Source organism: Cetorhinus maximus, chromosome 9 (genome assembly GCF_964194155.1).
Source record: "Cetorhinus maximus chromosome 9, sCetMax3.hap1.1, whole genome shotgun sequence".
Lineage (NCBI taxonomy): Eukaryota > Metazoa > Chordata > Chondrichthyes > Lamniformes > Cetorhinidae > Cetorhinus > Cetorhinus maximus.
In genome coordinates, this window is record NC_135887.1 from 109,153,761 (window position 1) to 109,172,224 (window position 18,464).

General features: G+C 45.2%; 1 protein-coding gene across 2 annotated transcripts in view; it reads left to right on the forward strand.

The window, feature by feature from the left end:
* Positions 1-18,464, forward strand: part of LOC144684243 (putative oxidoreductase YjmC) — a 63,145-nt gene that overhangs the window by 27,216 nt on the left and 17,465 nt on the right. For both annotated transcript variants that reach the window (XM_078547880.1, XM_078547881.1), the window contains exons 4-8: positions 11,647-11,708; positions 11,801-11,854; positions 13,393-13,491; positions 14,151-14,286; positions 18,327-18,445. In XM_078547880.1, coding sequence (XP_078404006.1) covers positions 11,647-11,708; positions 11,801-11,854; positions 13,393-13,491; positions 14,151-14,286; positions 18,327-18,445 — 470 coding nt within the window. The remainder of the gene's footprint in view (positions 1-11,646; positions 11,709-11,800; positions 11,855-13,392; positions 13,492-14,150; positions 14,287-18,326; positions 18,446-18,464) is intronic.

The following is an 18,464-nucleotide window of genomic DNA, read 5'->3' on the forward strand; positions in this document are numbered from 1 at the left end:
ATGCTCTTTGGGTTGGGGGAAGGTGAGTCTTAGTCCAGCTTTAAAACTGAGGAGGTGATGACATAGTGGTATTGTCGCTGGACTAGTAATCCAGGGACCCAGGGTAATGTTCTGGGGACCGGGTTTGAATCCCGCATTGCAGATGGTGGAATTTGAATTCAGTAAAAATCTGGAATTAAAAGTTTAATGATGATCATGAAACCATTGTCGATTGTTGTAAAAACCCATCTGGTTCACTAATGTCTTTTAGGGAAGAAAACCTGCCGTCCTTACCTAGTCTGGCCTAGATGTGACTCCAGACCCACAGCAATGTGGCTGACTCATAAATGCCCTCTGAAATGGCTCAGCAAATCATTCAGTTGTATCAAACCATTACAAAGTCTCAAAAAAGAAATGAAACCAGGTGGACCACCCAGCATCAACCTAGGCACCGGAAACGACAACAGAAAACTCAGCCCTGTCAACCCTGCAAAGTTCTCCTTGCTAACATCTGGAGGCTGGTGCCAAAATTGGGAGAGCTGCCTTACAAACTATTCAAGCAACAGCCTGACATAGTCATCTTCACTGAACCATCACCTTGTAAAGCACCTTCCAAACCCATGACCACTACCATCTAGAAGGACAAGGGCAGCATATAGATGGGAACACCACCACCTGGAAGCTCCCTCCAAGTCACTCACCATCCTGGTTTGGAAATATAATCGCCGTTCCTTCACTGTCACTGGAACTGCCTTCCTAACAGCACTGTGGGTGTACCTACACCACATGGACTGCAGCGGTTCAAGAAGGCAGCTCACCACCACCTTCTCAAGGGCAATAAATGCTGGCCCAGCCAGCAAAGCCCACATCCCGTGAATGAATAAAAAAAATACAGGCTCTGCTTGCAGCTGCGGCTAGTAAATTAGTTAACTGGCTTAAACAGGTTTTCAGAAGCTAGATTCAGACAGCACAAAAGCAAGCCATCTACAGTGCTGCTTCTACCTGCACTGGAGTGCTGCTTTGGGCTGCATTAAAGTGCTTCAATTGGAATTTGGTGAGAGAGGGAGTTCACTGAAGAGGGAAGGAGGTGATCCTTTCATTTTCTACCTTTCCTCAGTAAGAAGAGCAGCTGCCTTGGTATGTAGGACCTGGTAAGTATTTCTTCTCTCCTTAATATTCTCTAAACTAGGGGAAGTAAAAGTAAGGGGAGTAATTTAAGGGTACGTCATGTCAGGGCAGCTCGGCCAAGTGGAATGCTCCCCCTGTGCAATGTGGGAACTCAGGGACATTTCCAGTGTCCAGTGTGCAGTTACTCGAAATCCATGTTTCAGAGCTGGAGCTGCACCTGGAGTCATTGTGGAGCACCTGCAAGGAAAAGATCTTCATGGATAGCATGTACAGTGAGCTGGTCACACTGCAGGTAAAGAGTGCACAGACAGACAGAAAGGGACAGAAAGGTGACTGCCAGACAGAGTAAATGCACTAGGCAGGTAGTGCAGGAGTCCCCTGGATCCATCTCCGTCTCCAACAGATTTTCCATTTTGGATACTGCTAGTGGAGATGATTTCTCCGGGGAATGCAGCAAGAGCCATGTCCATGGCACCACGAGTAGCTCAGCTGCACGGGAGATTGGGAGAGCAATAGTGATTGGTGTTTCTTTCGTAAGGGAAACAGATAGATGTTTCTGCGGCCGCAGACATGACACCAGGATGATATGTTGCCACCCTAGTGCCAGGGTCAAGGATGTCACTGAGCGGCTGCAGAACATTCTGAAGGGGCAGGGTGAACAGCCAGAGGTTGTGGTCCATATCAGTATCAACGGCATAGGTAAAAGTGGGATGAGGTCCTGAAAGCAGAATATAGGGAGCTAGGAAATAAATGAAAAAGCAAGATAGTAATCTCAGAATTACTCCCAGTGCCACGTGTTAGTGAGATCAGGAATAGGAGAATAGACCAGATGAATGTGTGGCTGGACAGATGGTGTAGGAGGGAGAGATTTAGATTCCTGAGGCATTGGGACCAATTCTGGGGAAGATGGGATCTGTACAAGTTGGACTGGTTGCACCCCAGCAGGAAGGGACCAATATCCTCGCAGAAGTATTTGTTACTACTGTGGGGAGGCTTTAAATTAGATTGACACTAGGGAACCTGAGCGGACAGACACAAGAGAGGGAAACAAAACTAGGAATGAAAGACAGAAAAGTAGAAAGCAGAAGTGGAAGGCAGAGGAAACAAGGACTAGCAGCAAATAGGGCAAAAAAAATGTGTAAAAATGTTAAAAAGACAAGTCTAAAGGCACTCGCAACAAGGTAGACAAATTAACAGTGCAAATTGATGTAAATGGGTACAATATGATTGCAATTACAGGGATATGGCTGCAGGGTGACCAAGGCTGGGAACTGAATATCCAAGAGTACTCAATATTTAGAACCTACAGGTAAAAAGGAAAAGGAGGTGGCATGGTGTTGTTAGTTAAGGATGAAATCAATGTAATAGTGAGAGAGGATATTGACTCTGAAAATATAGATGTAGAATCAGTCTGGATGGAGCTAAGAAACAACTTGAGGCAGAAAACATTAGTGGGAGTTGTCTATTGGAAACTATGAAGGTATGAATCGTGAGTTGGCTAAGATAGATTGGGGAGCTTCATTGAAAGACAATGGCTAATATTTAAGGCACGAATGTATACATTGCAAGTTATACATTCCTTTCTGATGCAAAAACACAAGAGGAAAAGTCCCAATCATGGCTAACAAAAGAAATTAAGGGTAGTATTAGATCCAAAGAGGAGTCATATAAGGCTGCTAGAAAAAGGTAGCAAGCCTGAGGATTGGGAGCAGTTTAGAATTCAGCAAAGGAGGACCAAGAGATTGATTAAGAGGGGAAAAATAGAGTATGAGAGTAAACTTGCAAGGAACTTAAAAGCAGACTGCAAAAGCTTCTATAAGTATGTGAAAAGAAAAAGATTAGTGAAGACAAATGTATGTCCCTTACAGTCTGAAACAGGAGAATTTATAATAGAAAACAATGAAATGGCAGAGCAATTAAACAACCACTTTAGTTCCGTCTTCACGGAGAAAGACACAAATAACTTCCCAGAAATGCTAGGGAACCAAGGGTCCAGTGAGAAGGAAGAATTGAAGGAAATTAGTATTGCTAAAACAATAGTGCTGGAGAAATTAATGGAACTGAAAGCCAATAAATCCCCAGGCACTGATAATCTACATCTCAGGGTGCTAAAGGAGGTGGTCACGAAAAAGCGGATGCGTTGTTTTTCATTTTCCAAAATTCTGTAGATTCTGGAACAGTCCCAGCAGATTGGAGAGTGGCAAATATAATCCCACTATTTAAAAAAGGAGGGAGGAAAAATTACAGTCCACTTAGCCTAAACTCAGTAGTAGGGAAAATGCTAGAGTCTATAATAAAGGGTGTGACAACAGGACACTTAGAAAATATCAAAGGGATTAGACAAAGTCAACATGGATTTATGAAAGGGAAATCATATTTGACAAACCTATTGGAGTTCTTTGAGGATGTAACTAGCAGAATAGATAAGGAGAACCAGTGGATGTGGTGTATTTGAAATATCAGAAAGCTTTTGATAAAGTCCCACATAAGAGGTTAGTGTGTAAAATTAAAGCACATGGGATTGGGGGTAATATATTACCATGTATTGAGAATTGGTTAGCAGACAGCAAACAGAGAGTAGGAATAAATGGGTCTTTTTCGGAATGGCAGACAGTGACTAGTAGGGTACCGCAGAAATCAGTGCTTAGGCCCCAGCTATTCACAATCTATATCAATGATTTGGATGAGGGAACCAAATGTAATATTTCCAAGTTTGCTGAATACACAAAACTTGGTGGGAATGTGAGCAATAAGGAGGGTGTTAAGAGGCTTCAAGGTGATTTAGACAGGTTGAGTGAGTTGGCAAATACATGGCAGATGCATTATAACGTGGATAAGTGTGAAGTTATCCATTTCAGTAGGAAAAACAGAATGGCAGAGTATTATTTTAATGGTGGTTGTTGAAGGATGGCCGAGTTGTGCTGTTAATGATAGAGTTGATCTGTAGACACTTCTTGAGTTGAAACATTAAGCTTATTTAGTTATTTTTTGGAAAAATATACTTTATTCATGAAATATCTGAAAGAACATTACAAAACATTTCTAAATGGTCATCAATAAAAGTGCAATCATATTCAACTTTTACACATGGATTATGAGGTGCTTCAATACAATCAATGAATATTACAGTCATTTCAATATGGTCATTACAGTCAGACAGCGCAATGGTACAGTAGTTATCGACATACATCATATTGCACTCTGAGGTGCTTCAATACAATTATATTCCATTTAGTATTCAATGCATACATTCATTGTGAGTCGTACAGCCCGAGGGGTCTATACAATTCCCAGACCCTCAGTGCACTATGGCAGAAAGGTCTTAGACAGCGACCTTTCCCCATTGCACCTTTGTGGTGGCTGCCCCCAAGCTTTCGGAAACTGGCCAGCAGAATGGAGACGAAATTGAACAGCAGTTCAAGTGGGTATTGAAATTTCTCATTGTCCCATCTGAATAAATGTTCACTTATTGCTGCTGCTCTCTCAGTTCCCACCGGAAAATATTTGGCAGAGAGTGCTTGTGTGGATGGAGGTATTTTCTACGTTGGTGGTTTTCAAAGTGATCAGGATAGGAGGTACCTTGGATGTGTTTGACAGAACATCAGAAGAGGAGACCATCACCATCCATGGCAGCAATGACATGCTGCAGTACCCTCAGCACAAGAGAGAGGTGCACAGGAGAGAGGTGCATGAGAGATAAATGCACAAGAGAGGACCTGAGATTGCAGGAAGTATTATCAATATCACAGGGTTTACAGACAGAGGCTCAGCTTACTTCACTTCTCAGAAGAACAGTGCCTCCACAGACTGAGCTTGTCATGTCAGGTGGTGACAGAAATCTGCAACCTCCTAGCGGAACACCCTGCTGGTTTGGGAGATCAGGCCTTAGCAGTGGAGGTCAAAATGACCGCTCCACTCAACAGCTTCTCCTCCAGATCCTTCCAGAGTCCTACTGGTGACATATCCAGGATCTCCCAGTTGACAGCCCACAAATGCATGAGGCAGGTGACTGATGGTTTGTTTGCCAGGGCCAACAATTACGTAAATTTCCTTGGTGATGACAATGGCCAGAATGAGTGAACACTCGGATTAACTTCTTTGCCTGGATTACCCCAGGTACAGGACTGGGCATCTCGACCTCCCTCCAGGTGCCCCTTCTCCTCAAGGAATCAGCCTCAGACACCCACAGTGGGGAGAAACAGCAGCTGGGCATCCCAGGGCCATCCACTCAGGTGACTCTGCAAGTGTTCAGCCAATCCCAATCCCCTCTGCCTGTAACCCCAACCCCTCCAGCTGCACAGGCCAAGGAGGGTGCACCAGCCTCACAGCTGGAGACCCAAAGCAGGCCGGGGCCCTCCAGGCCTCAGCCCTCCAGAAGACACCCGCCAAAGTAATCAATAACACAGGGCATAACAGTGAGCAGGCTGCCTCCACCTCTGCTGCTAGTGTCGGGGATCCACCAAGACATAGCTTTAGGGTTAGAAGGATTAAGAAATTTTGATATCGCTTTTGGGTCATGGGTGTTCACTCACTGTATATATCATGTACTTTCATAAATATATTTGCTGTTCATGACAAAGGTCTCGTCATTTGAATGCATTGTGTATATGCATCTATGTGGCCTCTTATTGCGAGGATGACCCAAGCTCCCACTCCATGATTGACTCCCTTTGTGAGCCTCATATTCATGTGATGTCTAGCTGACTCATGTTAGTTACTCATCCCTTGTCTAATGTGTCAACCTCTTTATTGAAAGTGACTGCAAATTGCAATAGGAAGTGATATTCATTAAAAGACACCATGGAGTTATGCAAGATCAATTGGATTGCACAATTATCACTCATGATGTCACATCACCAAATAGCTGTCTTCATTGTTTGTGCCAAAGTACAAGACCTGCATCCATGATGGTCTCTCCAGCCATGTGCGCATCCCTATGGCAGCAAGAAGTGTCTCATTCAGGAGGCCACGACTATACCAAGTTCACTTGATGCAGGCTTTGCACTGGTCGGCTGCCTTTCACTTTCCAGAGAGGCTACACACAGCTTTGGCTGCTGACCTTTCCAAAGATTAGAGTCAGGTAGACATGAGGGCTGGGGGTCCAAGGCTCAATGCTGACATTGCTCTCAATGTCAGTGGTTGTAAAGGCCTTTTAGATCACTAAGGAATAGGAGAAATGTGCTTGGGTACCCTGGCCTGCACTTTGCTCCTCCTGGAACCTTGTGGCTATGAATGTGTCATGGGCACGGCTTCAGCATCTTGTGGCTTCGATCACAGCCTCATGTGGAAGATCCCCTTCATTGCCCTCTTCAGGTCACTGCCCTTCCAGTTCACAGCCTCCTCCATGTCTCCCTCTGGCAAGTGATCTCCGCATTGAAGTGGCAGGTTGTGCAGGGCGCGACAGCCACAATGATGCGGGACACCCTCTCTGGAGAGTACAGCAGAACTCCACCTCAGTGGTCCAAGCATCAGAAGCACATATTCAGGATGCCAGTGGTCTGCTCTATGATGAATCTTGTTGAACCATGTGCCACATTGAATCTTTCCTCTGAGGCATTTTGAGGACGACACACAGGTGTCATGAGCCATCATTTCAGCGGGTATCCCTTATCACCAAGCAGCCAGCCCTGTAAAGCACCGCGGCCCCTCAAATATCTGAGGCACCTGGGAGTACTTCAGGATGTATGAGTCATGGGAACTCCCAGGGTACCTGGCACAAATATGCATGTTGTGCTTCCAATGGTTGCACACAAGCTGAACAGCGTGAACGCTACATAATGGTGAGCCTTACTGTAGAGGGCGTCCATCACCTCCTTGCTACATTTATGTGTTGAGGACTGAGAGATGCCATATAGGTACCCTGAGGATTCCTGGAATGAGCTGCTGGCAAAAAAATTGAGTGCTCGGTGGTGCCGTGCCCTTCTTCCCCTCCTCAATCGGATCACTGCCATCAAGAAGACAGCATTGACCGCAGGCTCCATTATCCAATTCTCCCTCTCCTTGTGGACAGATAAGATCCAGCAGATCAAAGAGTAATGGGCAACTATTGTAGGGCTACCAGCAAGTGACTGTCAGGTCATAGAGCTACCAGCAAGTGACTGTCAGGTCGTAGAGCTGCGTCTGCACTACTTGTCTTTCCCTAGTCCAGCGTTCTAGCTGAGGTATTACCTTACAGATCTAGGTGACCAAGATGCCACCCCAGCTACTTGACATCTTAATCCCAAAGAGGTTGAAAGAGGCTTGAGCACATCCAGGATATGTTCAGTCTTAGCTAATGCATTCCTACTATGTCTGATCTGGTATGCTGATTATGCCTAATCTGCACTTTTGCAATGACTGGATTCCCTTTGGCCCATTAGCCATGCCAATTGCAGAAAGCATGTTAGAGACTTTCATTGATCATCTTGCAGATATGCAGCAACTGTGCTCCCTTCATGGTTGGCTGCATCTTCCAATCTCATTCCTCTCTATTAATGCTCCAATTGATCAACTTGATTGTGAGCCCAATGACTTCTGCACTCTCAAGTTAAAGCACTCCAAATGTCAGTGGCTCCAATTACATCTTCTCAGTAAATTCTTCCTAAGTTCTATCAGCTCAGAACCATTTCCATATTGTTACTCTAAACAGGCCCAACCATGGGATCCTCCCACACTGCCTCAGCCTCCTCCCTTGCAGATTCTTTTCCAGTTTGGATTTTAAACTGTCAGAACTTCAAGATCTCAAGTTGGTGACACTGCATTTCTACCTTGGGACCAGCTTCGACCCTCCCCCTGTCAGAACTCGGGTGCCCCGATCTTCCTGGACCCTCATGATGTGCAGGTAGAACCCCCTCTGGTGATTCTCCAGCCTGTAACTCTGAATCCTGTTGTCATTGTAATTCCTGCCCTCCCTCCTGAACCCGTGACTGTTGATGTCTCCACGCCCATGTGGATCTTACCCCTTCCCATCTCGAGGCCTTGTGCACAGTCACATACAGAGGCCAACCACCACCACCACCCCACCCCCCCCCCCGCCCCACCCCAGGAGAGTTTCAAGTACCCCTCCTTTATTACATTTCCCCATTTATAGGCTGCAGATGCCTCCCCACACCATGACTACCTTATCTGCAGCCCAGTACTGAGCCAGACACCCCCATCACCACCAACTATGAGACTATGACCATGCCCTGCACATCAAGCTGTGCCTGATCCCTGTTGAGCACACAGGCTTTGCCCCTCCCTGGAGCAGTAAATTGATGTGCGTGCTATGCATAGCCCTGTAGCATAGCCCACAGAGTCCCGGGACTGTCTTTAATATCTCTACGTGGTCAACAGAGCCCTGGATTTCCTTTAATCTCTCATCTCGACCTCTTGGCCTCAGTCCAGGGATTATGACTGTCTTTCACTCAGCTCTCTTGTTCCTTAATGAATGACTACAAGACTGTTTCCCCTTCCTCCCACTGCTTCGTGAGTCTCTGTGCAACCCATCTGCCTTATGCAAGTCTTCCCCTGTCACCCCATTCATGAGTCACTGCGCAACCCTTGTCTCTTATGCCACACTAACCTCTGCAACCACCACCCCCCACCCCACCCCCCCCATTTTGTTCTGTCGTGTCTGCATGGATCCCCTCCCCTTCATGCAAATCAAACCCCATTCACCCACTTCTGTGTCTGTGCTCCACTGTTCCATGTCGGGCTTCAGCTTCCCCACCCCCAATCTTCCTTCTGCCTGTCATTGTCCCCCCAGCCAACCCTACCAAACCCCCTTCACCCATATGTCTCTCCCAGCATCCCCCTCTCCAACCCTACCAAGCCCCCATCACCCTCATGTCTCTGTCATCGCCACCCCCCACCAACCGTCCCAAACTCCCTTCACCCTCATGTCTCTGTCATCTTCCACTACCTCCCTCCACCCCGCAGCCCCATTCCCCCCCCCCCGAACACTGGTCACCATGCTAGTCTCTGCCTGAGACTCACAGCACACAATGCTGTCCTGCCAGCACGTAAACCATTGAGGAAGCCAAGGTGAGCAGCCCACCTCAATACCCAAGGCAGCCACCGTGAGCAGCCCCACCATACACCCCCGCCAGTGTAGTTAACACTGGCATCGCTGTGGAGCCAGAGGAGCACTTTTGTAGATAGACTTTGAATGTTGCACCCACCTCGAAGTCAAAAGTGAAGTGAAGATGGACAGCTGCATACCACTGGCCATGATTTATACTAGTCTAATTTCCCACTGGTATGGCATGAAATTGGGAAGGGAAATGTGATTCCGGCGAGTTGCATTTTTAACGAGCGTTCACGACATGCTAATGCATGCAAGTGGTGTTCCCGACATGGATGAACGGGAAAGCCGACCTGCCATCATCCCACCATGAAAGTGGCAAGGGGAAAACCCTGGCTCATTTTTCTGCTGGTGGCAATCCAACTTTTGGCTTCACTCCGAATTTTCCACTCCTGCCCACCACGAAACCCGTCACTGGCTCTACTGGAAAATTCCACCCCATCTCTTCCAGTAGTTGAGTCCTAGATGATCCCTTGAAATTGTACCAAGGTTTGAATTACGTTTTTCAAAAATAATCGGTGTGAAACACTTACCACACCGACAACAGTTTCATTTACATCGTCCTGATAACATTAAAAAACCCCACAGGAGTGAGAAATGGAAAGATAGGAAATCGGACAGCTAATCATAGTGGATGAGATTAGGAAGATTGATTGAAAATTGGTTAAAAAGGAGGACCCTTGGCTTATAAACAGAGATAAGAGTACAAAAGCAAGGAAATTATGTTAAACCTTTATAAATTACTGGTTAGACCCCAGCTGGAGTTCAATTCTGGGCATCACACTTTAGGAAGGACGCCAAGACCTTGGAGAGGGAGCAGAGGAGATTTACTAGAATGATATCAGGGATGAGGAACTTCAGTTATGTAGAGAGACAGGAGAAGCTGGGATTGTCCTACTTAGAGCATAAAATGTTAAGGAAGGTTCAATAGAGGTGTCCAAAAGTCATGATGGTTTTTTTTTTAAGAGTCAATAAGGAGAAACTTTCCATTGGCAGAGGGTCACTAACCAGAGGACACAGATTTAAGCCAATTGGCAAAAGAGCCAAAGGCCAGGTGAGGAGAGATTCACTGTGTATTTAGAATGTTAGCTGTGGCTCTGTGACTAGCACTCTTGCCCCTGGGAATTAATTGTGGGTTCCAGCTTCTCTTCACAGATATAAGCACACTATTGGAAGTGACACTCCAAGCGCAGTACTGAGGAAACACTGCAATGTCAGTGAGCCAGTACTGAGAGAGCATTGTGCAATTGGAAGGTCATTAATGAGGGAACGCTGTACTGTCGGCGGGTCAGTACCGAAGGAGTGTTGTACTGTCGGAGGGTCAGTATTGAGGGAATGTTGCTTTGTTAAGGAGGAAAGTGCTGAGGGAACTCTGATTTGTCGGGGTGGGGGCAGTATTGAGGGAATGCTGCACCATTGGATGTTCAGTACTGAGGGAGTATGGCCCTATCGGAGGGCCAGTACTGAGGGAATGTTGCACTATTAATGGGGCAGTACTAAGGGAACGTAGCACTGTTGAAGGGGCAGTACTAAGGGAATACTCCTTTATTGGAAGGTCAGTGCTGAGGAAAGCTGCACAGTGGATGTTCAGTACTGAGGAAGTGTGGCACTGTCAGAAGGACAGTACTAAGGGAATGTTGCATCATTAGAGGCGTAGTACTGAGGGAGTGCTGCACTCTTGGAGGGCTAATACTGAGGGAGTAAAGTACTGTTGGAGAAGAAGTACTGAGGAAGTGCTGCTCTGTCAAAAGGTCAGCACTCAGGGAGTGCTGCACTATTGGAGGGCCAGTACTGAGGGAATACTGCACTGTCAGAGGGTCAGTACTAAGGAAGGGTTGCATCATTGGAGTAGTACTGAGAAATGCTGCACTGTTGGAGAGGCAGTACTGAGGGAGTACTGCACTGTAGGATGTTGAGTACTGAGGGGTTGCTGCGTTGTTGCATATTCATTACTGAGGGAGCACTGCACTATAGGGTGGGCAGTACTGAAAGACCATTACATTGTCAGAGGTCAGTACAGAGAAATGCTGCATTGTTAGATGTTCAGTACTGAGGAAGCGCTACACTGCCGGAAGGTCAGTACTGAGGAAGTGCAGCACTGTCAGAGGTGCCACCTTTTGGATGAGAATTTAAACTGAAGCCCCAACTGTCCTCTTACATGGCATAAAAGATCCTACACTAGGGAGAAGGAGAGTTCTTCCCAGTGTCCAGTGACAAAAATTTATCCCTCTACCAACGCCACTGAATCAGATATCGAGTTATTCATAACTGGAATCTTGTGTGCAAATTTGTTATTGCATTCTCTACATTACAGCAATGACTACACTTCAAATATAGGGGCTCAATGATCTAAATCCCTTGGTACTGGTCTCTAAGTTTATTCCATGGTCTTTATCACTTACTGCCTGATAACTTTCTTTATTGGGATGGCAGGGAGGGTTTGTGAACATCCCTTACAGTGTGTGGTGCTTTATTATGTCTCATTGTCATTACAGGATCTAATCACTATGGCATTGCAGGATTTTATTCCATGCAAGCTCTAAAGTGCGGTTACATTGTAAGTAGAGTAACTTGTACACGACAATATGATTTGGAAATTTCACTTTTGGACTCGCAGTTTATTACAATTTTTGTATTTACTTTCAACAGGGAATGACTTGCACAAACACCTCTCCATTTGTAGTGCCAACCAGAGCAAAGGAGGTAGAGTATCTACTTACAGAGAATTGGTTATAATAGGAAGCTCTAGTCACAGAGAATTGATTAATGGGAGGCTTTACATAGTTGTATAGCCAGCTTGCTTCCTCAGTGTGTGAAAGCGGCAGCAGTCCTTTATTTGTCTGGGTGTGGAGGTCAGTCACTGGTTAGGCTGCTTTTATTGGCCAGGACTTGGACTCTTCAGAGGGCATTGAGGGCCAACGATGTAGCCTGGAGCTGGAGTCAAGTGGCCTGTATGGGTAGGTGTGGCATGGTATCTTCCTGAAAGACATCAGTGAACCAGTGGGGTTTTCACAACAATTTGCTACTTCCATGTTTATTATATCTGGTGCAAACTTATGAATCACCAGATTTAGCAAATTCAGCTTCACAATAAGCTTTGATAATTTGGCATTTACAAGCTCTGGGACGGCTGGTTCATGTCTCAAAAACATTCAGCCCAATGAGCTCTGATTCACGGAAACCAAAAATACCCCAGGTATGATACTTATCCTGTGGATTTGGTCAATCTCAATTGTAATAACTAGAATTAGTTACACCCAGGCTAGTGAACCCATAAACCAGCCAAGGCCTCACATGCCAAGGAATATCCAGTGATTCCAGCAGCAGAAGGTCCTATAGGATGGGTGGTATCCTACTGGCAGGGTTATTTTCTTGTCACTCAATCATCCTTGAAAAATGCCCTTGGGCAAGCGTTGGAGGGCAGCCAGTATGGGAGTCAGTACCTGCAGGAGAGGATGACACACAACCCTAGACATCTGGAGGCTTTGCAGATGCTGTGTATTTGCCTGCATCCTGGTCAGTTCAGCACTGGCCATGTACTGGTCACTTCATAAAATCTGACAGCTTGAAAGGCAGCCATTCAGCCCAGCTGGCATGTGCTAGCTCTATTCCAATAACTCCCACAACTCTTTCCCCATAGCCCTGCATATTTTTTTTTTCAAACACCATATTTATCCAATTCTCTTGAAATTTATTATTGAATCTGCTTCCACCACCTTTTCACACAGAGCATTTCAAATCATAACTACTAGTTGCGTAAAAAAAATTCTCTTCATCTCCTCTCTATTTCTTTTATTAATTACCTTAAATCTTGGTCCCCTGGTTACCGACCCTCCTGCGAGTGAAAATGTTTTCTCTTTACTTATTTTATCAAAATTCTTTATTGTTTTGCATACTTCAATAAAATATTCCTGTAACCTCCTCTGCTCTCAGGAGAATAATCCCAGCTTCTCCAGTCCCTCTGCATAATTGAAGTCCAAGGCCTTAACATTCTTCCGAAAGTGTGGTGCTCAGACTAAACACAATATTGCAGCTGAGGCCTAATAAGTGATTTATAAAGATTTACCATAACTTCCCTGCTTTTGTACTCTATGTCTGCATTAATAAAGCCTAGGATCCTGTTCACTTTTTTAAACTTGTTCTGCCACCTTCAAAGATTTGTGTACAATCATCTCAGGTCCCGCTGTTCCTACGCTCATTTTAAAATTGTACCTTTTTCCTGTTATTTACTTGTTTTCCAGCCCACTCTGGGGACCAATCCTATCAGTGTTGCTGCTCCAGCCCTGGATGGTGATAGCTTTGTGTTGGACATGGCCACATCAGCGGTAGCTCTGGGAAAGGTACAGCAGAGTTTCATTCTTTACTTTTAGGTGTTATAGATTAAACTCCTCATTCAGGCTCATCATTGCTGAAACCCTCATCCATATCTTTGTTGCCTCCAGCCTCAACTATTTTAGCGCACATTTGGCTGTCCTTTCACCTTCTAGAAACATCAGACTATTCTAAACTTGGCTGCCTGTATCCTAACTCACAAACCCCTGTTCACTCATCAACCCTAGTGTGTGCTGACATACATTAACTCCTGGTCTGGGAAAGCCTAAATTTTAAAATTCTCATCCTTGTTTTCAAATCCCTCCATGACCTCACCCTTCCTTATCTCTGTAATCTCCTTCAGCTCCGCAACATTCTGAAATCTCTCAACTCCTCAAATTCTGGCATCTTGCACATCCCCAGTTTTAATCACTCCGCAATTGGTGGCCATTCTTTTAGCAGCGTAAACCTCTCTTTCCTCCTTCAAAATGTTCCTCAAAACTTTCCTCTGTAGCCAAGCTTTTGGTTATCTGTCTTAATATCCCTTTATGTGGCTTGATGCAAAATGTTGTTTGATTGCGCTACTCCAAAGCGCCATTTGTTATGTGAATGCAAATTATTGTTGTTGTTGCATACCTTCAATCTGCAGGAACTTGCTTGTTGAGCCATGTCATCTCTGTCTCTTTAGATAGAAGTACAAGAAAGAAGTGGAGAGAAGGTTCCAGTAGGATGGGGGTGTGATTCCAGTGGCAAAGAGACCACTGATCCAGAACAGATTCTAAAGGGTGGAGGGCTAGTACCTCTGGGAGGAAGTGAGGCTACAAGTAAGTGATATCTGAATCAAACCGTCTTTTGCACAAGTTCAATATTGATGAGGGAGGCTGCGCAACCCAACTGAATCAATGCACCCAGAGAGATCCTACCACTACCAACCCAGCCATTGTACCACCCAATGGTCTTTTCAATAACATCAGCTTTGCTCCTCTTTGATCTATCCTTGATCCATTCCATGTCTCAGTCACTCTCCGTCTGAAGAACGATTTCCTACTTTTGGTTCTGAATTTGCTTGCCCCCTTGCCCTACTATATAGGAATATATGAGATTAACAGGCATGAAAAGACCAGCTAGTCCATCAAGAAAGTGCTAATGTCTACTCCTGCAATTTAATTTAAAATAATATTCTAGATTTACAAGTTTCATTCCTTTAACAATCACATAACCCACTACATCTCATCACTGAGGTATTCTCCTGTACTCCCTATACCCCATCACTGAGGTATTGTTCCTGTACCTCACCATAGGATCAACTCTCAGGCACTTCTTTCCCTATCTAAAAATCCCAAAGTTTGATATTAGTCTTGGCTGGGGTGCAAGGGGGTTAACGCAAAAAATCAAAAACATGGGAAAAAGATTCAGGCAGGAGTAAAACATTCTGTTGATTTGCTGTCACCTGGTTTGCTCCTGCTCCCAAAAACCAATTCTGCCTCTAGTATTTCCCCATAGTTCAAACCCTGACCAGACTCATGCCTCCTCTAAGCTCTACCTCCAGTGTTTACACATTTTCCCGCTGTTTAGTGATCAGAACTGGACATAGTGCTCAAGGTGAGTCTGACCATGACTGGACATAGTGCTCAAGGTGAGTCTGACCATGACTGGATATAGTGTTCAAGGTGAGTCTGACCAGAACTGGACATAGCAAGTGCCACGCAATTATAGGCCAGTTAGTCTTACATCGGTGGTGAGCAAATTAGTAGAATCAACCCTGAGAGGTAGGATTAACTGTCTTGTGGAAAGGCATGGACTAGTCAGGGATGGTCAGCATGGATTTGTTAAAGGAAGGTCTTGCCTCACAAATTTGATTGAATTCTTTGAGGAAGTGATAAGAAGGGTTGATGAAGGTAGTGCAGTGGATGTTGTGTACATGGATTTTAGCAAGGCATTTGACAAGGTCCCACATGGCAGATTGGTCAAGAAAGTAAAAGCCCATGGGATTCAGGGTAATGTGGCAAACTGGATAAAAGGTTGGCTTTGTAACAGGAAACAAAGGGTAATGGTCGATGGATGTCCTTGCGAATGGAAAGTCGTCTCATGTGGTTTTCCACAGGGCTCGGTGTTGGGACCCTTGCTGTTTGTTTTATATATTAACGATTTGGACATGAACGTGGGGGGCACGATTGGGAAATTTGCAGATGACACAAATATTGGCCGAGTAATGGATAGTGTAGAGGATAGCCATAATCTCCAAAACGATATAGATGGATTGGTGGAGTGGGCGGTAAAGTGGCAGATGGATTTTAACATAGAGAAGTGTGAGGTCATACATTTAGGGAGGTCAAACAGTTACAGGGATTACAAAATAAGTGGGAATATACTAAGAGGGGTAGATGAAGTGAGAGATCTTGGCGTACAAGTACACAGGTCCCTGAAGGCAGCAGTTCAAGTAGACAAGGTTGTAAAGAAGGCATATGGAATGCTCTCCTTCATTGGCAGAGGTATAGAATATAAAAGTAAGGGTATAATGTTGGAATTCTATAAAACACTGGTGAGGCCACAACTGGAGTTTTGTCTGCAGTTCTGGTCACCACATTACAGGAAGGACGTAATAGCTCTGGAGAGAGTGCAGAGGAGGTTTACAAGAATGTTGCCAGGGTTAGAAAAGTGTAGCCACGAGGAGAGATTGGATAGGTTGGGGTTTTTCTCCTTAGAACAAAGAAGGCTGAGAGGTGACTTGATTGAGGTGTACAAAATTATGAGGGGAATAGATAGAGTGGACAGGATAAAATTGTTTCCCTTGATGGAGAATTCTAGAACCAGGGACATAGATTCAAGATAAGTGGCAGAAGATGTGGGGGGGACATGAGGAAGAACTTTTTTACGCAGAGGGTAGTGGGTGTCTGGAATTCGCTGCCCAAGTTGGTGGTAGAGGCAGAAACTTTAAACTCTTTTAAAAAGAACCTGGATCTGCACCTAAAGTGCTATAAGCTGCAGGGCTATGGGCCAGGTGCAGGAAGGTGGGATTAGAAAGGGCACCTGGGTGTCCTCGGGCTGGCATGGACAAGATGGGCCGAATGACCTCCTTCTGTGCTGTAACTTTTGTATGGTTCTATGGTTCTATAGTGTTCAAGGTGAGTCTAACTAGAACTGGACACAGTTTGCACTTTGCATCTTGACCCGAGATATACCACTCAGTTACGGTACCCTCCCTATGGGGCACCCCACTCATTTACAACACTGATTAGGTGGAAATTGACCTAGTTTGAGTTACCTTGTTGTCCGTTGATAGAACATACTTGGGTAGATATTGTTGCTGAACTAAAAAATTCAATGTCAAGGAGCGAATTTCTCTTGAGTAGAGGTCATCAGCAGCACAGATGGAATGTTGTCAGCGTCTAGAGCCTTAACTGTGGCTGGTGCACCATTCCTAATATCACATGGAGTGAACTGCATTGGCTGAAGATTGGCATCTGTAATGATGAGATCTTGGAAGGATGCTAAGAAGGACCATCCACTCAGCACCTTTACCTGAAGACACTTGTCAATCATGTCTCATAATCCTTTCTCTGAAACTCACTTGCTGGGTTCCATTGTGGTTGAGAATAGGGATGTTCCTTCTCCAGTTAGGTGTGTGGTTGTCCACTATCATTCTCAACTGGATGTCATAGAGCTGCAGGGTTTAGCTCTGAGCAGTTGGTTTTGGGACTGCTTTGCTCTGTCTCTAGCCTGCTGCTTTTGCTGTTTAGTTACAGTTCACACCTTATTCTCAGTTATGCCATACTACTGCTTCTTCAACATTCACCATTGAACTAGGATTAGTTTCCGGGCTAACTGGTGATGGGGAGTTAGAGAGATGCTGGGCTGTGAGGTTACAGATTGTTGTGGAATACAATTCTGCTGTTGCTGATGCCCCACAGTGCCTCATGGGTATCCAGTTTTGAGCTGTTGGATCAATCCTTTTGAATGGAGGATGATCTCAGGATGGAGATGAGGTTTTGACTTCATGAACACTGTGTAGTGGTCACTTCTACTAAAGTCGTCATAGATGGACAAGGTTTGTGACAAGAAGGTTACTTCCTTGCTTTCGTTCTCACCACCTGCCACAGTCTCATCAATCTTGGGTCATTGATGTTATTATTGAACCATTCCCACCCAGGGTGGACTCCGTGCCCTTAATCGTTCCTCCAGGTGCTGTTCATCATGGTGGAGGACCAATTTATCACATCAGAGGGTCCAATTTGCTTGTGGAACAGAACACACCCAGAGATGGGCGACGCTAAGATTCTGGGACCACGACTTTGTCAAGCTATAACCAATCACGAGAGGACTGTATTTATGGTAGTGAATGTGGGAGGCAATTCAGTGCACAAACTAATATTTACAACTGATTGAAAACAAATACTTTGCAGCAGGATAAAGCAGGATGTCTTGTTGATATGTCTTTCCATATTTCATGATACTGAAGTCTGTTGGAATGACCTTTGGCGATTGGGCTTGTTCCCTCATATGGTCAGTTAGTCAACCCACACTCACACGGGTTTGGATGTGAACAATGACAGGTCGGGTGTGCTTCTGCTGGTAACCTCAGTGAAGGAGTGTCCCACTTAAAAAAGGAGGAGAGGGAGTGGATGGAAGGAATGGGACAGTTGGAGCTGAAGAAAAGAGAAAGAGAGATGAGGAAGGAAGAGAATCCATGGGATTGGAGACGAGGAGCTGAAAGCAGGAGGGGGGAAGGGAGAGGTGAAGATAGAAAGGCATGGGGTGGAGAATAGAGGGAAGGGAAGGAGAGAGGGAAGGGAAGACAGTTGTTTAGCTAAGCACTGTGACTAGCTGACTGATGTTTGAGCTGAACGTTGTGTTGTATTTTCAGGTGGTTACAAAGGGTACGGACTGAGTCTGATGGTGGAGGTACTTTGCGGCATACTCGCAGGAGCTCATTACAGTAAAATCATCCGTCGTTGGAAGGAGACAGACAAGGTGGCCAATCTGGTGAGGACTGCATTTAGTG